General features: G+C 43.9%; 1 protein-coding gene across 2 annotated transcripts in view; it reads right to left on the reverse strand.

Moving 5' to 3' along the window:
- Positions 1-4014: 4014 nt before the first annotated feature.
- FNDC1 (fibronectin type III domain containing 1) overlaps positions 4015-22539 on the reverse strand; it is a 90733-nt gene continuing 72208 nt past the window's right edge. For both annotated transcript variants that reach the window (XM_036886755.2, XM_036886758.2), the window contains 9 exons: positions 22264-22332; positions 20733-20876; positions 18467-18697; positions 18133-18241; positions 13924-14003; positions 10978-11007; positions 10042-10203; positions 8590-8712; positions 4015-5754 (listed from right to left, as the gene is read on the reverse strand). In XM_036886755.2, the coding sequence (XP_036742650.2) occupies positions 5639-5754; positions 8590-8712; positions 10042-10203; positions 10978-11007; positions 13924-14003; positions 18133-18241; positions 18467-18697; positions 20733-20876; positions 22264-22332 (1064 nt within the window). In that variant the 3' untranslated portion in view covers positions 4015-5638. The remainder of the gene's footprint in view (positions 5755-8589; positions 8713-10041; positions 10204-10977; positions 11008-13923; positions 14004-18132; positions 18242-18466; positions 18698-20732; positions 20877-22263; positions 22333-22539) is intronic.

Consider the following 22539-nt stretch of genomic DNA (forward strand, 5'->3'; position numbering starts at 1 on the left):
GGGAGGAGTGGGAAGCAGGCGGTCAACACAGAGACCTGTCTCCACTCTCCTTTCTCCACCCTTCCCTGCCCGGGATGCGGCTCCCACCCAGGCCCTCCTACTGCCTAGCGTCACCTGGCCTTCTGGGAGACCATGGGAAGGAGTAGGTTTTCAGGGGCCCCTTTTCACATGGGTTTTCTTCCCCTGCCCAATATTCAACCCGAACCATAAGTTCTCTTGCTTCTGGAAAAAAAGAAAGAAAGCAGAATAGCCTTGAGATACCAAACTTTTATAGTCCAGGTTCTGTGTTACAGTGGCATACAATATATTCAGGTATTGAGCCTCCAATTTCTAAATGGAAAAAAAAAATCACAAAAGCAGAAAACATTGTCACAGAACTGGGAATAAACTAACTGAAGACCATTGTCAAACACCGGAGGGATGAGGCCTGCCGGAGAGGTCTTTGGGTGGAAAGGCCTTTTAGTCCGTCCTCTTCCCTGCTGCTGTCTGGACTTGAAGATGGGTGACTGCTTGGGTGGGTGGGCTTGGGTTGGGGTCAGCGGGCCCTCAGGTGGGACAGGACCAAGATGCCCTCCTTTACGGTGTCAGAGTTCTAACAACATAATGGGTCTCCTGAGCTCGGAGAATATGAAATGAGTATCACTTTATTATTGCTTTTAAACGGCAAGTCTGAGACCCCATGCGCCAATGTGGAGACCCTTCTGTCTCCGTCCTTACCGGCACTCTCTCCCGCACACCCCCTTCTCTCCAACCACTGGCATCAGAGGCCACTTCCTCCCCAGAACCGAGTGCGTGAGGGGCTCTTCACTGTCTCCAGTCCCCACTTGCCCACTCTTCTCTCTTGTGCTCATCCACATTCAGCAGCTGACATCGCGTGCTTGCCTTTGATGTTTCCTGTCTGCTCCAACAGAATGCCATCTCCATGAGGGCAGGGGCCAAGCGTATTTGTTCATCACGCAGCCATGGCATCTCAAAGAGTGTCTTGCACACATTTTAGATTCAGCTGGCATTTGCTGAAGGATTGGGGGCAGCAGTGACTCGTCACTAACTCTGCATTAGGCTTCCATGGCTCCTGAAGGCAAACAGCCTCCTGCACCCATGCTGGTGGGAGCAGGCTGGGGATGGGGTGAGCTGGAAAGCTCCATGTGCCTGGGTGCAGCCTTGTGGGCTCACCACGGCCACCCCACAGCACCAGATTCTGGGAGGCCGGAGGGACGGCTCCTTGTGGAAGCCCCCTAGTGACTGCCCCATCTTGGGGGACATGTGTCCTCTACTGGCTCAACTCCACAGTGACCCCAAAGCACCCGTACCCCCACAACCTCTTTTATGTATGCAGGCTTTTGAAAGAAAAATCAGAGGGAACATTGCCTTCAGGGCCATCTGCTTTCACCCAGAAATTCTGAAGCCCCTTACACAAGGACGAGAAGGCCTGGGTACCATTTTGGGGCTGGGAAGGGACAAATCATGCAGAGAAGGGTTCAGAGGCCCCGCTGGTGAATGCTGGCAAGTGCTACCAAAGGTCAAAGCCGGGAAAGGCTGAGCCGTGTCTGCTGGACTGAGGCCCTGGGGAGACGGGCCTGGGAGAGGTCACAGGGGCCGGGGCAGCAGGTGGGAGAAGGATGGAGTGATGCGTGGGGGCCTCGGCTCGGAAGGGCAGCCGTGATGGCAGTGGCTGAGGGGGGCCAGGGCACTGGGAAGTGTTTTTTAATTTAAATTTTAAAAGTAATTTTAAGATGAGAAAGACTAGAGTGTGTGTGAATGTTGGGGCCGAGTTTTTGGAGGGAGGCCTGTAGTCACAGGTCGGGGTCTGTGCCCTGTGGGGGCCGGCGCTGGCTGCGAGGGGCTACCTGTGGGAGAGGGACCCCACCCGGGCTCTGTCCACCCTAAGTGAGGGGGCCTTGGATGGGGGGGGGAAGGGGGGTGTGGAGTTGAGTGTGAGGACCCTGGGGACAGCCTGATATGCCGCTGTGGGAGCTGCAGGATGCTGAGAGGGAAGCAGAGATGGGCTGGCAGGCTGGGGAACGCAAAACATTCACTGACCACCTTGGATTGAAAAACTGCCTTTTAAATTCCTGTCTGCATTTTTAGTCATACATATACCCACTTGATGAATATTTACCGGGAGCCTATTCTGTGCAGACTCTGTGATGGGCAGAAGCAGACTGGGGGGCAGCTCAGAGGGTTTGTGGGGTGAGTGTGTGCTGGGGGGCAGAGCACCCTGGAGGCTGTGGGGAGGACTTGGCATTCACCCTGAAGAAGCTGGACTCCTCAGAGCTCCCAACCCAGGGCACCCACTGGTTACTCCAAAGACACTCCACTCCTCCCCAGTCAGCATTCAGGGCCAGTTACCTAGCAGGGCTTCAAGAACGTTCCATCTCTAACTAATCCACTCTATCTTGTTCAGGAAGATTATTCTGATACTGGTTTTTCATTTCTTAGTTGGTCTGATAGTAAAGCTGCAGAAAGACTATTTGATTGCTTTCTTATTTCTGTTCAAAATTATGGATTTTCCTAGAGCATCTCAGACAATAAAAGAAATGCACTCATTTTTTTCTTTAAAAACATAGGTGTAACAGAGTGAATCTAGCCCGTAATTTAATTATGAATATATGGAAGCCTCCCAGAGAGCACAATACTTCCTAGGGCGTCTGCACAAACAAAGGGCTTCCCAAACAGAAACCTGGAAACACAGGATCGCACCCCTCCATGGGAGAGGTCAGGCTAGGCTAAGCACTGGAAATAGAAAACAAATGCAACTCAAGAGAAAAGAGAACAAAGTAGTATGTGCTAGTTTTAAAAGGAGGACTTTGCTTAAACTTTTGAACCCCCAAAAACTCTAATCTATGGGTATGCAAACTTTTTCTCGTAAGTTAAGAGAGTAAATATTTTAGACTTTGTGAACCTCATACGGTCTCTGTCACATATTACTGGTTTTCTGCTTCTGTGTTTGTTTCATTTTGTTCACAGCCCTTCAGATGAGTTAGAAACCATTCTGAGATCACAAGCTGAGACATTTCTAGTTACATTTAAGGTTTTCCAGTGATGGACACATCACTGTTTTCCCATGTGGCTTATTTGATAGTTGGGTTCTTCTAAAACTCTTTGTCATATTGAGCCAATTTCCTTTCCCTTTAATTCCCACTTGTGTCTACTTCTGACCTCTAGAGCTGGCAAATTCTTTTTCCTTAGAGCCTTTGAAATGAATTTCCTTTTTCTATAGGAAAACAGTCCCATTAATTTCCTCCTAAGTTGATACAAATGGTTTTCAGGCTCATGGCATTTCTGAGATGTGGCCTCCAGAATTTACACAGTACAAAACTTGATGTAACCACTGTGGACTCATTTGAACTATTACATAACCTAATTTGGACAGAATATTGGTAATGACACCACCTATGCTTAGAGTCAGTGGTTTTTTTCTCTTTTTGTTTTGGCTGCTCTATCATCTGAGATTTGTAGTAATTTCCATAGAAAATTGCAAACACTTATTTTTAATAAAAGTTCAGAATTCTATAATCAAATACAGTCTAAGGATCCAGGCAGGGTTTGAAAATCATTGCATGAGCGAATGCCAGTGAATTCTTAGTATTTCTGTGAAGTGAGCATAAAATCCTGTTGAGAGAAATGTGTCCTTAGTATATGAAATGAGCATAAAACCCTTGCTGGGGCTGGGGGGAGACAGGGAACATGACCTTTACTGTATGAAAAGTGTGACTTGCAAGGGAGAGGCTGCCTGCCTCTCTGTGTGACCCAAATCCCCATCTCTTCCAAAGGAGGCCTTGTAACCAATACAGGCTTGTGGAACAGGCCAACTGGCCCTTCTCTTCCTGCTAATGAATTATTTATACCTGAGGAAACACTTTTGGGAAATGTGCAACCTGTTGGTGCTCTGCCCATCAAGGGCCTCATTTTGGCATCTTTCTGTGTTTTCCAACGGCAGGCTAGTGGAGGCCAAAACCAGAGAGAGCTTTGGAGGGCCAGGTGGGAGAATAAAGGAAGGAAGTTACACACTGATTAGGAAAATGCACTTATATTTAAAGATCTCATCATTGGCTTGGCATTGTGAGGTATGTTTGAATGTTAATCAGTGTGAAAATAGGTGCTTTTAGGCATCCCTCTTAAAATAATCCACTATTCATGTATGAGAGTCATAAAAGCTATTAAAGATGCCTGTCCTGTTTTGCAAACTAAAGTGTAACATATGAACTGGGTAGCTAAACTGTCCCCCTAAGGAGTTGTAGCATTTTCCCAGGCTGTCAGAATGCTTGCATTTTCTTCACTGTTGTTTACTATGGAAAAAGGACTGTGGAATTTGAGGAAAGTGCCAACTATCACAGCCCCATCACAAAGACCCTGCCAAGTTACTTGTGTCCTTGTAAACTTTACCTTCACACCTACCAGACACATCAGGGTTACTGCAGTACAGCACCGGCCCTGCAAATAATTGATTCCAGGAGCCTGGACTGCATTCTGCTGTTATATCAATTACATAGTGGAAGAGCCTGTGGGCCTCAGAAAAGTGTTTACATACAGCTCGTTCCCACCACTGTTTCTCCTATGCTGAAACTGTAGGAAACAAAACAAAGCCTTCATTCCACAGGGCTGCCTGAGGACACGGAGGAGCGAGCACATGGGCAGGACACCATGCTTTACAAAGAATTAGAATCACATGTTTTATATACACCTGGTCAAGAGGGATGAGATGCTTAAATTTTGAGAAATAGGTACTGAGATAGGTAGGAAAGGGAAAAGGAGTTTTTAAAAACTGGATTGTCTCCTTGGTCTTTGATTTGCAATAATTTTCTGCTGGTGTCAGGGCGTCCCAGTCATGTCCACAGTTCAGCTGCACTCGAAGGAAGAATGCTTCCATTGGTGACATATTACGGAGAGTACACATCCTTTGGACACTTCTAAGAGATGTTAATAAACAGCACCTGTGTTCTAAAAAGTCCCACACACATTTGTGTAGTGTACAAGTACAAATTTAGCAATTTTAATCAATGTTCTTGCAGACAAGTGTGGATATGTATATGCATATATACATATATATATCAAAATTGAGAATTTACAAATAAGATTTGATACATTTGGTCTACCGGCGGCTAAGTCCATAGAATAAATCTTAAGTAGGATATATTTCCTTCAGTGGTGTGTTTAGTAATTCCGTTCTACTGCATAGGAAGAGTTCCGAAGCTTAAATTCAGCTTTGGAGAGTCCAAATTCAATTTTGGAGTCCAGTGAGAAAAAAGAAAGCGTGTAGCGTTCCATGAAGCAAGCGCAGCATGCTTATGCTGCTCCCTGGAGACACCGACACGTCTCCGTGTGGGGCCTCCAAAGTATGAAAATCACACGGAATCAGTGGGCATGTCTCTGCCATCTCTGTAATGTGCTATTACAAGCAAAACACGTGGAGAGGCAAGGTTAAGAGCAACATTGAATCCTGTGTGTAGTCTGGGCCAAGAAGAACTGAGTTCCAGGCTGAAGATGCCTGACATGTCCGGCGTCCACCTCGTGGCCTTGCTGTCACCTGTGGGAAGTGGAGCTTGGGACACTGTCTTTCTTTTTCTGCTCTCGGCCCCTAGTGCAAGTAAGTCAAGGGGGCCGGGCAGGGCAAGCGTTCAGCGCCATCGTCCTGTAGTTACCACTTTCCTGGAACGGAGACCCCACACTCATACCAGCCCACATAGTAGTAGGGGGTCCCGAAACCAATGTTACCAAAGCTGACTGGCTCCTGGCGATACTGGCGATAGTAGCCTGGGAAGGTAAAAGGAAAGACAGGGAGAGAAAATGCATCTGTGAGATTGGGATTTATAAGAAATATTTATTGGGTGTTCTTTCCCATTCCTGGCACAGAGCTTGGAATTTCCTAAGTGATGAGTATTAAAGGTGTCTTGATACTCAAAACAAACCCTGTTAGACCCCACCTAAGTTTATGTCAATGAGCTTACTTTTGGAAAGCAGCCAGGGGTGGGGGCTGGTCACCAGAAAAACCAACCACATGATTAGAGGTCAGAACTTTTAGGCCCACCTCTGACCTCCAGAGAGGAGCAGTGGGCTGGAGATTGAGGTCAGTCACCAAGGGCCAATGATTTAATCCAGCACACCTACGCAATCCAGCCATCATAGAAACTCAAAAGCACGTGGTTCAGAAACTTCCGAGTTGGTGAACATGCAGAGGAGCCAGAAGAGTCGCACACCCTGAGAGGACATGGAGTTCCGTGCCCTGTCCCCATATCTTGCCCTATGCTTCTCTTCTGTTTGGCTGTCACTGAGTTACACACTTATATAATAAACTGGTAGTCCAGTAGTAAAATGTTTCTCTGAGATCTGCGAGCTGTTCTTGCAAATTAACTGAACCCTTTGATAGGGTAGCTGGAACCCCCGATCTGTAGCCAACAGGTCAGAAACACAGGTAACAATCTGAACTTGGGACTCACATCTAAATGGGTGGGGACAGTCTTGTAGGCCTGAGTTCTTAACCTACGGGGTCTGATGCTCTATCCAGGTGGACACCCATCTCATGTTGGAGAACTGCTGGCTGGTGTGGAAAAAACCCACACTTGGAAATTGGTGTCCAAATAACAGCATGAAAAGTGCCCAAACCAACAGGAACAACTCTCATCCTGACGGTCTCCATTCAGACAGCAGACTGCTGGTAAGCTGTTCCTATGACAAATGCTACTTCCAGATAAACAGAACCATTTTTGTGGGGGGGGTCACAGGAGTCTCTGAGGTTCACACCAAGCATGAATGGTGGGGATAGTCCAGTCCCCACACGTGTGACACGGGTAGAGTCTTCATTTGTGCCCTTTCTATGTCTCTTCCCTCCCCCCCGAAGGATCGTGTCAGCCCATCTCTAGGGAGCGCTCACAGCACAGCAGGCCCTGAGCCGGGCAAACAAACGGAAGTGAGATTCCCGTCTGGTCCTCCCAGAGCTTAGGGCCTCCTGACTTGCCTGGCACCTCAAGCTTCCACGGTGTAGTCCCTGAAATGTGTGGTAGACTTTCAGCTCTTTGAAATACATTTTTCAAAAGACAGATTGCTGTAACATTCCTGACCATTTCTCCCTTAAAGTAGAAGTGAAGCCCAACTTCCTCAAAAAAAATTTTTTGGCAACTCAACAACTGCTCTTACTCCTTTGACCCTGTTTACTTCTGCCAGATGAAAGGTCACCTGACATTCTACCAGTGTGTATTCTGGATTAACCCATCAAACCATGAAGCTGCAGGAACACAGTGAAACACAAATAATGCATAGTAACCCTGGGGCACGGAAGGATCCTGAAAAAATGAAGAAATGGGACTTTTTTTGTGCACTTATTGTGATGGTCAATTTTAGGTGTCAGCTTGGCTCGGTGGTGGTACACAGGTATTTGTTCAAATATTATTATAGAGATTTCTGTGAAAGTGTTTTTTTAGATGAGATTAACATTAAATCAGTAGACTTTGAGTAAAGCAGATGACTCTCTATAATGTAGGTAGGTCTCATCCAATCAGTTGAAGGCCCTAATAGAAAAAGACTGACCTCAGCTAAAAAAGGAGGTATACTGCCAGCAAACTGTCTTTAGACTTAACCCGCAACATTGACTCTTTTCTGAGCCTCCTGGACACCATGCAGATTTTGGAATTGCCAGCCTCTATAATCATATGAGCCAATTTCCTAAACATCTCTCTCTTTTCTCTTATGGGTGCTATATCTCAAAGAACCCTGACAAATACACTTATTTTACTGTTTTGTGTATTTACTGTATCTTAATTCTTTCAAAATAGGTAACTTGGGTATCAGCCTATGGTACTTTTTTTTCAAACTAAAAAAACTGATTGGAACATCTCATTTCTTAAAAATGGCAGAGCATTAAGGGTTGAATGCATAATGGAAAAAAGGGCTGGACTTCCTTCAATTGTGTTTCTTTGTTTGGGAGATTGAGGGAGTTAGTAACGTATTTCAAGTCATTAACCTTTGTGGTTAATATACTTGTTCTCACCTTGAAATGCCATAATCAAATAGTTGATACATCATCTCCTGAACTATATGAAGTAACTATATGGTTGGTTTGCATGTTTGTTTATCTTTTCCTTCTCTGTACTTGTGTTCATGTCACTCTCCATCCATCTGAAAAGACTCTCCAGTCTTTGCATGTCTAGGTATCTTTATTACCCAGCCCAGATTTTGCCTCCTTTGAAAACCTTTCGGGGAAGCCTCAAGTGGCCTGCCTTTCTTGAATGCAGATGGTGGTATAATCTGCCCAATCACCTGACAATAGGATGATCACATGACACAACTCAACTGTTGTCATTATCTATAACGTAAGTTCACTCTTAGTTACTTTTCATGTATTTGTTTTCTCTTCCTGGCTAGAGAGTATGTTCCGGAGAGTAGGGATAAGCCTTCTATTCTTTTGTATCCCTTCCTTTCCTGGGTTCACCCCAATTCCAGAACATGGTAGTATTTTGCTGATTCCTTACTTTTATAATCCAAAATGCTACCAACATCCATATTCAAATGGTAAAACAATGGCAAATCTATGGTGAATTTTCTCCTTATATTAGCTTCCTTTCCCACCCCCAGAGACAGCTTTATTTTCATTACCTTGAATGGTAGGGAGGGCTTCTACATAGGTCTGAGGCCCTGTTCTTCCATCCAGGTGTGAGTCCACAAATTGGCAGTGGTCTTCCCCTCTTCCCCAGCTGTCCCCGATGCTATAGAATGTATCTGAATAAAGAAATATATTGGGTGACTGGTCTGAAAATGCTACTGCTGGTTTAGGAGTTTGCTCAAAGCTTTGGAGAACATTTGAATTTGGGGACTCTCCTTAAACTCTGTTTGTCATACTTTCCATGTTTGAAAAAAATGGTGGCAATGGCACCAACCTCATATGTCGTAAGGATTCAGTAAGATCATGTATGCCAAATACTTAACAAGTGTTCAATAAACAGAAACTATTAATATATGGGCAGTTTCAGTCTAAAAATGCTAGGCCTTTCTTTAATAGTCCTTGATTTAAAAAAAAGGAAAAGAGCAAACTTTGATAGTCAGAGTATAATATATTATTAAATAATTGTGCAAGGCATGAAGATCTAGAAAACCAGAACCTATTTTCATCTATACCTAGAAGTGGGGTGTGTCTGTGGCATTAGACGCTGTCCAAGGTACTGAACCGCAGCTACACAGTTGGGCAAAGTTGTTTCTCTTAGCCCTGGAATAATGGAGATGGCTGTGCAACCTCTCTCAAGAAGTTTGAATCAGGCAAGGAAAGACGTGGTGGTGGAAGGGACAAGAAAGAGCAGAAAGAAACAAATACATGGTGGGTTTGGGGAGAGACATATTCAGATAAATTGCCAGAGTGGAGGATTGTAGGGAAGGCTTTGTTTTGACATTGTCTTTAATGATCACTGTTAGCAGGGGGAACAACAAAATACAGGCCAGCTGAAGGAAAGTTTAAAAACTGTGTACTAAAAAACTAAAAGCTGTTGAAGTTTTTAAATAAATAACAAAAGTTTGTGTAGGTGGGTGAGTCAAAGCCAGTTAGTTAGAAAAGGCATTTTGAAATGTTAGTAGTTCAAGGAACTTACATATTATTCTTTGTTTTAATACCCTACTATGATGAAAACAATGTGATTTTTATGTAGATACAGAATAAAAATACTGTGGATATATGTTTCGTTGTCTACATTTTTTGTGTAATGTGACCACAGCAGGGAGGGTGGGGGAAGGGGACTTTTCCTCAATACTTCTGGCTTACACTCATACCTATTACTATTGAATTAGCAAAGAAAATAAGCCTTTAAATTTTCAACAAAATTTTGATGCATTTATTCCTAAAATGCAGCAGATTTAAAATATATGTATTTCTGGTTACCAAAGTAAAAACCAGTAACTCCCAAGTAAAGCCTGCAAAACTGGTTTGCATTTGAGCCAGCATGAGATAGAATGGGTCCACACCTCAAAAATATTCTGATGCCCTTGTTATATCAAGTTAGTTACCTAATAAAATAAAGCAATTCCCATACTTCCCATACCACTCTATGCTCAAAGACCTACCTTTCAGGTTGTCACTGAGGTAGATCTTGTACCGCAGTGAGTTACAGAGAACGACTCCCACGAACTTTCTATACCATGTCCGTTTCACGTACTGCCGGCCGTGGCAGTCAGTGTAGCCAGGGTCATGTTTGAAAGCAAATGGGATCCAGATGGGCTCGCCGCCTTGACAACATGAAACACCCCTGAGTCACGGTGTTCCACAGTGTTTATTCTTGCACAAAATATCAGAACACTGGGCTCATTCGCTGCAACTTCCCCTCCTCTCAGGGCTTCTCTGAGCAGTTGCCCACCTCCCCAGTGGGCACCCTCTTTCCTTTTCCCCACCTTCCTTGGTGCTGAAGATCAGCCGGGGAGTTCCTTTTATCAAAACATGTTTAAGGTATTTGCATTTCTATAAGGAATTCTTGGAGTAAGAAAAACCCCTTTAAGCCTCAAGCAAAATAAGCTACAGTGGCATATCTGGTCTCTGGGGGCACGCCATCCTACCTCCCCCCTCCTGAAGTATGGAATCCTACTGTTCTTGTCCCTCATACGACCTATCCTTGAACTTAAGCAATAGGGTTTTCACATTTTACTTGAAAAGCAAAGGAAAAAATTTGCTGTACACTTAATGTATTTTGCTATCTTTTCAGCAATTTAAAATATTCAAAGGGGTTACATAAATAAAGTTTTATCTATTTCATAGATATTGGCCACCCTTAATATTTTTTTTTATAAATATTTGCTGCTGTGGTCCTATTAAAAAATTCCCAGGTCATTCTTTTCCCTAGATTAAGAAGAAGGGTTCAAGGAAACCATATAATTTGTCAGAAAATTATAAAAATGCAAAAATGGTCCAGCATTTCCACTTGTGAGTAATCATAGCAATTAGCAACTTCATATTCAGTATTCAGCTTGATTACTAGAATGTCAAGTTTATCAAGAAAAGGAACTTACCTGGCGGCCTCACGACAAGCAGAGGATTGTCTGTAGAATGAAAAAGATATAAATGACTTCATTATCATATTGCACAACTATGCAACTGTTCAAATGTTTATTGTAATTGCAAGAGCTAACAAAGAGCTATCTGGAATTGATATGGAAAAATTTAAGGTTTTTTGATAGATGCCAGTGTTATCCTTAGCTTTTACTTTCCAAATAATTTCCTTTTGAGAAAAATCCCCTTTTCTAGCTGTATTGTTTTGTTATTTATATAGAAACTCTGGGTTCTCAGTATAAAAAGATTTTGACTTTTGGTGCTACAAAGTAATTCAATACTCATTATTTTTAAAAGGGTCTATCTTGGGAAAACAGATTGGTGGTTTCTTAAAAAGGTAAACATATACTTATTATGTGATCTGTCCATTCTACTCTTATAGTTTTTATAAAATAAAAATTTTAATGTATGTCCATACAAACACATACATGCATGTCCATAGCAGCTTTATCTGTAATAGCCAAAAAGTAGAAACTACCCAAATGTCTATCAAAAGGTGAATGGATAAACAAATGGCAGCCTAGCCATACAATGGAATGGAATTGCTAGGTAATAAAAGAGAATGAACTATTGCTGCATAAAACCATATGGATAGATCTCAAAAAGACAGTGTGACAAAAGAGCTCCTACTGTATGATTCCATTTATAGAAAATTCTGGGAAGTGCAAACTAATCTGTATTGACAAAAACCAAATGAATGGTTGCTGGACACAGAAGAGAAGATGGCTCAGAGGGAGGGGCGGGGGGCTGGGCTGCATAACAGTAGGAAGAATGCCTTGCAGTGGGTGATGGCCGTGTTCACTGGCAAGATTGTGGGATGGCTTCAAGGGTGCAAACATACCTCAAAACTTAATCAGCTGCACACTGTCAGTATGTGGTTTGCTGTATGTCATCAATACCTCAATAGCACAGTTTTTAAAACATGCAGCCCAAATGATGCCACTTAAGACAACATGAAACCGGCTTTAGGGAATTCTGCTTTAGAAAAAGTTCATTTTTATAAAATGCCATGGGCTAGGTAAACTATGGGCCATTCTCTTTTTATTTTTGAAAAATGATCATAGAGTAAAATTGTTCTTTTTGGGTAAAATATCCTACAAATTTCTTCAGACGTATAGATTCACGGAACGCCTCCACAACCAGGATACAGATTTCCATCAGCCCAACTCTCCTTTCTTCTGCCCCTTTGTACAGACCATTCATTCTGACAAAATTCACTGGTCACAAAATAAAGTGGTATCCATTAACTGTAAGGTAAGTGCTTGTCTGGCTTTCCACTGGGAAGTTTTAATAGTCTGTTGAAAAGATCCCAAACACTCTGAATGGGAACAATGGAAACAACACCACAAACAACAATGCCTTACTCCTTGTGCAGCCTCTGTCACAAACATACATTTACTTCATACGTTAGTTTTTATGTTTGCTAAGTGTCATCATTCAGTTACTTGATAATTTCCTTTTTAACCTAACCACTCTCATCAGGGTCGTACAAACTGAAGGAGGGACTTGAGTAAACCGACTATACAGTGCAGGTGGCCAGAGCAGGTAATTGTCACCTCTCCATGTGTGTGTGAGGGTCTCCGGGGAGCTGACTGAAAGTGGGCATCCGTGGTCCTATTCGGAAGTCTGGGTGGGCCGTGGATTTTCATCACCCCTCCCTTGGAGGCCACAAAGAGTAGGCAGGAGCATGGTGGGACTTTTCTTGGGAGGGGGCAGCAGAGAGTTGCCTTTTCAGTGTACAGACTTGTACATTGCAGTCTCAGACATGACTTTATCTCACTTTCTACTATCAGATAGATTTCAGGTGTGAATTTCTTGATAACTTTCTAGATTTAGATTTTTTTGCTTTTTCTTCTATAGACCTTCATCATGTTAATTCTGTTGGCTGCCAAAGGTCCATTCTAGAATGCAGCCATAAACAGAGACACATGCCTCACTTTAGCAAAGGAACCACTGATAATGGTTTTCTCTAACTCTTCTTAATTCCTAATGAGAAGCATACTTCTAAGATGAAATATGTGAAAATACTTCTGGGGTCCTTTGCCTGCATTTCCAGTGTAAAGCATATTCTCACAAGAGATTTTTTTTCCATATATTTTGATTCAGTAGATTTCAAATCATTACCCTGAAAAATACCTTCCAGTAACAAATGTTCTGGGATCAAGCTATATGGAGGAAATAATCTAACCAAAGAGAAGCTAGAGCTCTCTTAGTGTGGTGCTGGCTTGGCTGGGCTTCTGAGGGTGGCCTGGCTTCGAGCCATAGGTTGCAACTCTCCAGTGTGGCTTCGTATCTGGAGAGGCTGCTAATCTGGGACTGTTTCCATGGCCAGCTCTGTGTGTCCTGCTTCAGACCATGACCACAGGGCCTGAGAGTTCTGCACACCAGCTTCTCCAAGTGCAAGGGCAACCTCTGAGTGATACTGCTTGTGAGATTGAACAGTATTTTAACTAAACTCTCCATATGAAGTAAATATATCTTTGTCTTCTAGGAAGGGAAGCATCTTAAGAGACTTGACTAATTGGAAGAAGCAGTTTTCTCTCAGGCCACACGACAGTTATGCTCTTCAGCCATTTGCAGTAAAAAGTTCTGTCTGCAACAAGTCTTTTACAGATAGACTCAAACTTATCTGTCCCACGTGGTTGAAAACTAGATTTTTTTCCTTTCATTGGAATTTGACCTTTCAACCTCCCAGACAGTTCCAGTGATGACTACTTTTAATTTTATTAGCCAAGTTTAAACCTGTCAGAAAGAAAATGTTTGTTTTATAAAGCGATCTCCAGTATGAATTCACCAAGCGGCAAAGTAAGGATTTTACTTCTTCAGCTTTTAGTCCATTGCAGTCATTATTCCAAATTATTTGTTTTTAAGAAAAGGAGAGAAATGAGAATGTGAAGGTACCATACCTGATTCTGTCACAAATGAGACTGAAGGGCTGACTGGTCCATAGCCATGAGGGTTTTTGGCTTGAACTTTAAAATAATACCTGAAATTGGAAGAAAACTTTTTTTAAAAGAGGAGCTCGTTTAATTTCTGTGCATTCAGACAGATTCCCAAACTACCGACAAGTGCTATGGGTGGCCCTGGAGCTCTAAAAGTCACTGAGTTTGGAGCTTCTGTGCCTCCAGGAAAGAGAAGCAAGCCTGGGAATGGGAAGTGGAAAAGGCCTGGACAGGTTTGGCTGCAGGATTAACCTTTGTTTTGGAACGAATTTCTAGCGAATGTGCTAGAGAGCACATTGTCTGAATCAGCTAGTTCATCTGGAGGGACACGGGTAAGTCAAGTGAATGTTAGGAGTCCCAGAACATCTTGCTTTGCCCTTTAATGAGCTACAGGACAAAAAGTGGTGGTTAGAGAATCCTGGTAAGCAAAGTCACAGCTGCGCCCCCTGTTTCCACGACCAATCTTTGTGTTTTCCTTCCCTGGGGGTTTCCAGAAGTTATCTATGCTCTCTTAGTCCTTAGCTACTTACAAGTAAAGAAGAGGATAAGAAAATCCCAGCGAGCGGTGGCCCTCCCCCATTTTAGAGAGTTCCTAACAAGCCTCTCCCTGGGGCACTGGGCCAGCTGTAGTTACACGTCAATGTTACAAATGTATTTATTCGATTAAGTCAGGCACAGAGATTTATGCACAAATTAAAAAGCACTAAATTTTTAAAGGGTGAATTATTGACATTCAGAGAGCAAAAATGCATATTCTGTTGCACCACCATCCTGGCACCAACCTTCTGAGCTTCTGAGATCACCAAGGGAGCCCCTGGCCTCCCACTTACACACAAACATCTGATTTGGGGTTTGATTCAACAGAGAACAAAGAAAAGCCCATTTGGTAAATTCAGTCTTCAGTTAAGCCTTCCAAGAAAGTCATTCACATCTCATTTAGGAGAGAATCCTTTTATAAGTTTCAGTTTTAAAAAAAGAGAGGCACAATTAAGAACACATGAGTTTCCAAATACCAATTCACTCAGCAGCCTGGGTTTTCCCAGTAATGCATGCTTGTATCAGCGTTTGTGAGTTATTTAAGGCAAAACTCTGCAGGCAGTTCAAGCTGGGCGTTTGGCGTATGACACCAGTCAAACTTTACAGATATTTTTTTTCTTCCTAAATAAAAGGAAATCAAAACCTAAGGAATGACACTTCCATTCAGAGGCTACATGGAGCACTTCTTCCGAATATTTCTCCATCCGTCCCTGGAGCTCTCCTGATGTGACTTCCCATGCTCCCTTGGACGGCAAAGGAGATGGCAGAGGGTGACCAGTTGGCTGAGAGAGACTGTTCCAATTTTTTGTTACATTGATTTTGTCTCACCACGGAAACCTATTTTCCTAATCTACCTTCCCTGGCCATACAACTATTTTCTCCTCCACAACACCCACACAGCCTAATTCCAAAGGTATTTCCGTTTGCACTTCACCTGATGTGTCAAAGTACACTTAAATATGCTGAGCTGAGAAACAACATGGAATTATGAAAAAAGTCAAGTCCTTATTTTCAAAAACCCCATTAAATTTTTTCTATGGACTAGATATATATTTCATGCCCTGAATGGCCTCTGCCTCACCCAGGTAACAAGAGCAATCCATGCTTTGTCTTCTTATATAAGCTTTTGGTACTTTCTTTTAAACAGTGCCCACAGTGACAAATCTGTATACTTTAAGTATGGATTAAAACACGACTCCAGAAAGTGATCTGGGGCTGAACCAGGGGAATAAGGTGCACAGTGCCCATGGCAAGTCAAAAACACGATGCAGTGATAAAGAACCAGAGCCGGTCTGTACACCTGGGCTCCTCTCCAGGTCCTCCCAACTGACCTCTCGTTCTCCTGCACAGACCCGACGGTGGGTCCGAGAGGCCCGGGACTGTGCTGACCCAGCGCATCTTCGAGGAGTAAAGGTGCCTAATCAGGCCACTGGAGATGCCACGCGCTGGGCCACGCGGGGGGCCGAGGAGCGTCCTGCATCAGAGCCACACTCTCCTAGCTGTTCAGTGTAGCTGCTGCTCTGATGGGTTTTGAGAAAATGCGCTTTGGAGGAGCAGCTCCAGCTCTGTGTCCCAGCGGGCACCCCACATCAGAAGGATGGGGCAGGCTTCTGAGGGACGAGGCTACCACAGCAGCTGCTGCTCCCAGGCATCTACCGGGGTCTGGACAGAAGCCACAGGGCCTCCCAAGGCCCCTGGGACTGGCCTGACCAGCCTCCGGCCCCCTCTCCCTGTCCCACCGTATCAGCCTCTTTTCCTTCCTGGAACACACCGTGCTTTTGAACTTCCTTTCTGCCCGGAACAACTTAGCCTTGCCCCACCCACTTCTCCAGGTTCCCTGCAGCTTATCTCACTTCCTCAGGGAAGCTGACCTGACTGCCCCTCTCCCCACAAGCTCAGGAGGACGTCCCCTGTTACACATAAGGTACAATGTGCTTGTCCATCGGGATACCGACCTGTGACCATTTACATTTATGTTGCTGCAAAGCAATCTGTCTCTACCGGACTGAGAGCTCCGTGAGGACAGGGCCATGGGGTATTTTATGCTTCCCTCCCCCGTCTTGCCCCCCAGTGGTGAAGCTGGGGCCTGGTGCACAGCAAGCACTAAATACCTGGTGAATGAAGTGTGGGCCCTCACTCAGACCTGTTGAAAAGAGTCAATAAACCTTCATCCTACATAACAATCCCCTGACATTATTCAAAACTCCGCATCAACCTGGCAGCAAAAGCTGTGGAAAGAACATTGGCTGGAGGGTGGGGGGTCAGGAGGCTGGGTGGGATTCAGATTCTCCAGCAAGGAGATATGTCCAAAACACCTCTAAGGCCTCTCCCGCGTTCCGATACTGTGGCCATCACCATGAAAGCACTGCCAGTCTGCACACAGGGAAAAAAACAGGGTTGACTCCATTTTCTTTCATTTCACTGTTTTTGCTTCCTTTACTTAATCAATTTTTCGTCACTATTGAGGAAAAATACAGGAAAGCGCTTTCTCAGTTTCCTGTTTTGTTACTTGTTTTTTATTTACCAAATCCTGAAATTCATAATAGTTTATGAAAGTTCCATCAGGTCAGCCCACACGGCACATCAAAGTGACCCAAGGGAAGTTCTCAGCTGGTCTTCTCAGCACCCATGCCTATGGTCCAGTTTCTGTCCCCTTTAGCACTTTTCTGCTTAAGGACAGTATCTTGTTCCACCCCGTCCATGTTCCTCTGACTGTAGAGAAGACAGGAGACCTCAGGCGCACAGCCACATCTTTGCTATGTCAGTATAGTGGCTTGATGTGACAGTGGTGTGCCAGAGTTCATTTGTACAGACCTGAGCGAAGGCCCAGGAATTCTGCAGGCCTGCTGGTCACTTGAAATTGGCCACGGTGGGAGTATTTACACCACAGAAATCGGCAAACCCCAGAAACCAGGGATTTTTTTCCCCAGAGAGCTGCTTGACTATCATGTGTTTGGTGTTTTGCCCATGTTCACCCACCAGAGCAGCTTTCCCAATGACCATTACCACCAAAGCCAGATGGCATGAAAGAGGAAATGCACACTGACCCTCTTTTAACTTTTGGGAACAAGTTTTATATATTTCACACTGAGGGCCATAGACTCTAGCTCTTGGATGGTCCTCTGACCAGTCAGCCACTGCCAAGTTTAGGAAGACTGCTTGTAGCCCTTATTAAAGTATAAAATGCATTTTCCTTGAATGGTCTGAATTTCTACATCATAAGGTTTGAGAATCCATTAACTAAAGTATTTATCAACTGCTGCTCCATTAATAATTACATATGAAGGTTATGCTGCCTGATGCAGCCGCATGGGTGGCTGCAAATGGATCGATTCTCTTTTAACACATAGAATGACCTTTCTTTCGCCAAAGGCAGGTAGCATTTGGTCTCTTGAAAATAGATAACAAAGCACAAACACAACAGACTAGCAATGACAATATATATAATAATTTCTTCTATGAAAAATGCATGACATATAGTAAATGTCCACTGATGTTCTTTGAGAAGTAAATAGAACATATGGAAGAAATCATGAAAACATTTTGATTGATCCTTTCATTTCCAGCCTAAGGGTACCTGCAACCACGCACAAAGGCATCGGGTTTTTGTTTGTTTTTAAATGACTGACATCATACCTTGTGTTTGGCTTTAGGTTCTCAATGGGCAAGTGAGTCACTGATGAAGCTTGGGTGGACCACTTGTTCCTGATGAAGTCTTCATAGGATGCACTGTAAACCAAGTAACCTATGATTGGAAATAAGGAATAACCCAATGAGCATTAAGGAACCACATCACACAAGACGCAGTGCAGGGTCATCTATTCATCCATCCAAATAACCATCCATCATTCAACCATCTGATCCATCCATAATCCATCCATCCATCCATCCACTCATCCACCCATCCCTTATCGTCTGTATTTCCCACCTATAAGTTGATGGGAAGTCAGAGTGTCTGCCTTGGACACACCTGTTACCACATCTCCCGGGGTGGCTTTGTCCCAGTCCACAATGACAAATGAGTGGCAGCCTTCCATAGCAACCACAGTGATGTTGCGGGGAGCATGCTGAGGGGGGTGGTCACTCTTCCTCATGTCATTTGGGATGATTTCATCCAGGCTCTCCACTTGGAAGTGATCCAGGGCATCAGTCAGAGAACACGGAGCTGAGGGGTCTTTACTTAGGTATGTCACATAAGGAGCTGGGAAAGAACAGAGACACCCAATCAGATCGCTGAAAGCTTTCTTGGGAGGCAGAAACATAACACCTGCTCCACATGGTAGACCCACCCTTCAATCTCTCCCTGACAAGCAGGGGCTCCAGGGCCATCGGCCCCATTGCCAAAATGAGCAGCCCATCCCTGCCCACTCCTCAATGGGTCCCCACATTCATATCTTTCAATCTGCTGATCTGAAAGATCCTATTGCTCCACAACATTGATGGCTGTGCCCTCAAAGTAATTTTGAAAGATCCCCAAACTATAATCAATGTAGTATAAGTCTGTAGCATTCTGTTATTCCTACGCTCAAAAACTTGAAAAAAGTGTGAATCAGGCCCAGCTGACTCTTAACGAGAGCTCTCTCCACACAGTTCATTCCCTAGACCATCTTGGGACCAGAAAAAGAACATACACTGATCAAGGTATACAGCCTCTAGCCTCCAGTCCTGGGTGGCCTTCCCTAGGGCTGCAGGGGCCTCATGAACAGCGGGAATAGTTGCACAAGGCCAGGTCTGAGCAGCCTTCTCCAACATGACTGCTCAGTACAATAAAAGCTACTCACGTCTATGGACAGGTTCAAGCTTTTCTACACACATTGTCTGAGTGGATACAAGGGCCTTGGGCATAAGGCAGGATGTGGACTGATATCCCATGCTCTAGCTGAGCCTAATGATGCTAAGAGGGTCGATGGGAGACTCTCCTTCATTTGATGTGCTCTGTGAGAAGTTAGACATGCCGAGGAATCGCGGCGGGGAGTCCATACATGCAAGACTCCCAAGTGCTTTCAAGTAACAATTTCTGGAACTTTCTAAATGTTCCATTTTTCCATCTTTTGGTACCAGTTTATCACTGTCAGTGGCTGTTAGAACTAAAAGCAATTTTTAGCTCCTCTATTTTTTTTATAATTTGTATAAAATTAGGCCTTTAGAGCTTGTCCATGGATTGCATCAGGAAGTTTTGGGGAACAATCTACTATGCTTTATAGCGCTACAGACATATAAAAATACCAGATAACAGTAAGCCTTTCAGTCCTCAGAAGAGTTCCCTGGAAGAGCTAAGAATAGCTCTGCAGGCATTTCAATTGCTGTCATGAAACTACAGAGAGAAGAGTCGGAACATTCGGCGAATCTAGCCAGGCTGCTGAATGCCAAGGCCAGATTAGGATTTGCCTCAAATGCTACCTCAAATTAATATTCTTGTTCTTCAAGTTCATTCAGTTTATGCACTCGATACTACATCCCAGCTGACTACAGTTGTTCCCTCTTCTGGCAGAACATTTGTTTTTGGAAACAGGAAAGTGTGATGTTAGTTTAAGCTATTGCCTGTCTCCACTTGGTAATATATTATTTTTTTCCACTTAATAATGTATCAATCTGTCTCATTAGTGAAGTTCATTAAGGGCATGGGAAAAGAAGACTCCTAAAGAGAATAAAACATAGTTTAGTGAAATAGAATTTCCTCTTAAAACAGTTTTAGTAACTGAGAAAGAAGAGTAAAAGAAACTTCTAGATCTCAAGTTCTTGAAGCTAATGAGAATTACAGGAAATGACTGAAGGAAAACAGCTTGGGTTCTGTGACACTTTCAGAAGTACTAGCAGTTCAGTTCAGTAAACTGCTCATTTGGGGGGAAGAATGTAACAAACCGTGTGCAGCGAGGCCTAGAGGGAGTCTCATCTTGGAAAAGTCAGCTACAATAAAAATGCTCATGTTCGCTGGTTCTGATAATTTTTGGAAGTGTTTTTTACTCTCAGTCTACACAGGCAGCCTCTGTAAAGTCTACGCTTTTGGATTCTGAATGTTCCCCTGCACGCTCCCCTCTCCTGACTTCTGCAGAAAGCAAGTTAATGTGCATCTAAGCAGGACTGACTCACTGAATCATTGCAAACGGAAACTTCACTCTGAGAAAGCTTCTGTCCAAACGTGCTTGCAGTGGCCAGGCCAAGAGATTAGTTATGCATGTCTTCAAAGAACAAAAGTTAAAAACCCAGGTTTCTTTGATTAAGGAAGTTCTCTTTACCAACAAATCGTTTCTTTCCAGCCAGATCAAATTCTTCCTCGGGAAAGGAGCTGATGGGGCCCTCTGGTGGGATCACCTCGGGGGCGGCCGTGGTGGGAGGGGGCTTGGTAGTGGTTGGTGGCCTCGACGTCTCAAATTCATAATCTGAAAAGATATGAAGCTTTTGTACCTACGTATATCCAGAAAAAGGGGCATGGTTTGCAGTGTAAAGGTACCTCCTTAAGATTCAACTCTAAACTAAAGCGGGCACACGTATGCCCACTCTGAAATAAATGATATGCCTGAACATAATTTGTTTCCAATAACACATTTCTCCCCCCATTGCAGTTCCCTCAGAAAAGCAACTGCAGGTAAAAGGAAGGAAGGAAGAAACGAAACATGTGACTAGAAAAATGAGATTTTTACATCAATCAAAGCTGGACAGACTCTTAGAAATCTCCCACCTTAGCTTGTTCCTGTTGCTGGTCCAAGGTCATGCTCTGCCTAAACAATCTTCCCTTTTAGAACTATAAAAGGTACACATTGGAAAATAAACTTGATTTTGTAAAAATTCATCTTCTGTGTATGAGCTTTTTTTCCTGGGTGGGGATGAGTTTAATCCTATTAAGAGAACTAATCCTTTAACATTTAAAACAGAAAATAAAACTGCTCCCTTTTCAACTGCTCAGAGATAATGAGAAAGGTGGTTAGTATTTTCAAAAGTGCTAAGACACCTTCCTTTGCTTCTGACATCTACCGTTTTTAAGTCAGTTTTTGTTTGACTGCTGTGGGACTAAACCACTACAGCAACTTTATTATGATTGCATCAAAGGGGCCATCATTCCCTCACTGGTGATTTAAGACCACTGGAGCTACAGGTAAGAACAGGCACAGTGGAGCACAGAAGTGGGAATACCCTGAGTGGGGTGGGCACAAGATGCCTGCGTGAAGTTCTTCACCTGCAGAGGAAATTATAAAGCACACAGAGCAGTCACAGGATCTTAAGTGGGTGAACAGCATTAGTTACCATTCATCAGATAACTGTTCCAGACCCAAGGCATGTTATAGTCTTGATCTTAAAAGCTTACCCTTACTTAAAAAGATCCTATGATGAAAATTAACTCATCTATGGCATCACATTTTTATGTAATTAGAAAGGAAGAGAGAAAAGAGAAGAATAGGAATGGGAAAAGCCAAGAGAGAAAGCTGAGAGGTTGGTAAAACCCAGTGGTGTCAAATATGGCTAAGGGGGAGGCCCCAATGGAAGAAGCCCCAGAATTTCTAGAGGAAGGCAGGGTGGCAGGGAGAGAAGGGGGACAGAGGGACTGTCTGCAAGGTGCTCTTGCACATGGAGCTCACTGTTTTCCCTTGGGTCAAACGTGCACAGGGGCTAACGTGGAAGGGTGGGGTGCAGCCACCCTTCTCTGGGCATTACCACCCAGCCCAGAGTTCTGAAGGAAACTGCAGATAAGACCACCCACTTAGTAAGTAAAATAAGAGCCTCTGATCAGGAAAGAAATGGCCAAAGAGAGTGTTTAAAACCCGTCAGTACCTTCATCATAGATCACGTATGCCTCTTCCGTGGGCACTGCTGTGTCGCTCTCCAACCCTGAGAAACCATCTAGTGAAGGAAGAGGGGAGGAAGGTCATTGAGTGCCCCACAGCTGCGTCTGCATCGTCTCAGAACCCTGCCAGGGCACAAGGACTGTTTCATGGGAAAGTCGCTAAGTCTGGAGGGCCTGCATCAGGACACAGAGATGAAGTCCAGGCTTTCTCGCCTTTGAGCCCAAGGGCCCTCCAAGGATCAAAGGACTGGTGCCTCACAGCA

The sequence above is a fragment of the Manis pentadactyla genome, chromosome 12 (assembly GCF_030020395.1).
Source record: "Manis pentadactyla isolate mManPen7 chromosome 12, mManPen7.hap1, whole genome shotgun sequence".
NCBI lineage: Eukaryota > Metazoa > Chordata > Mammalia > Pholidota > Manidae > Manis > Manis pentadactyla.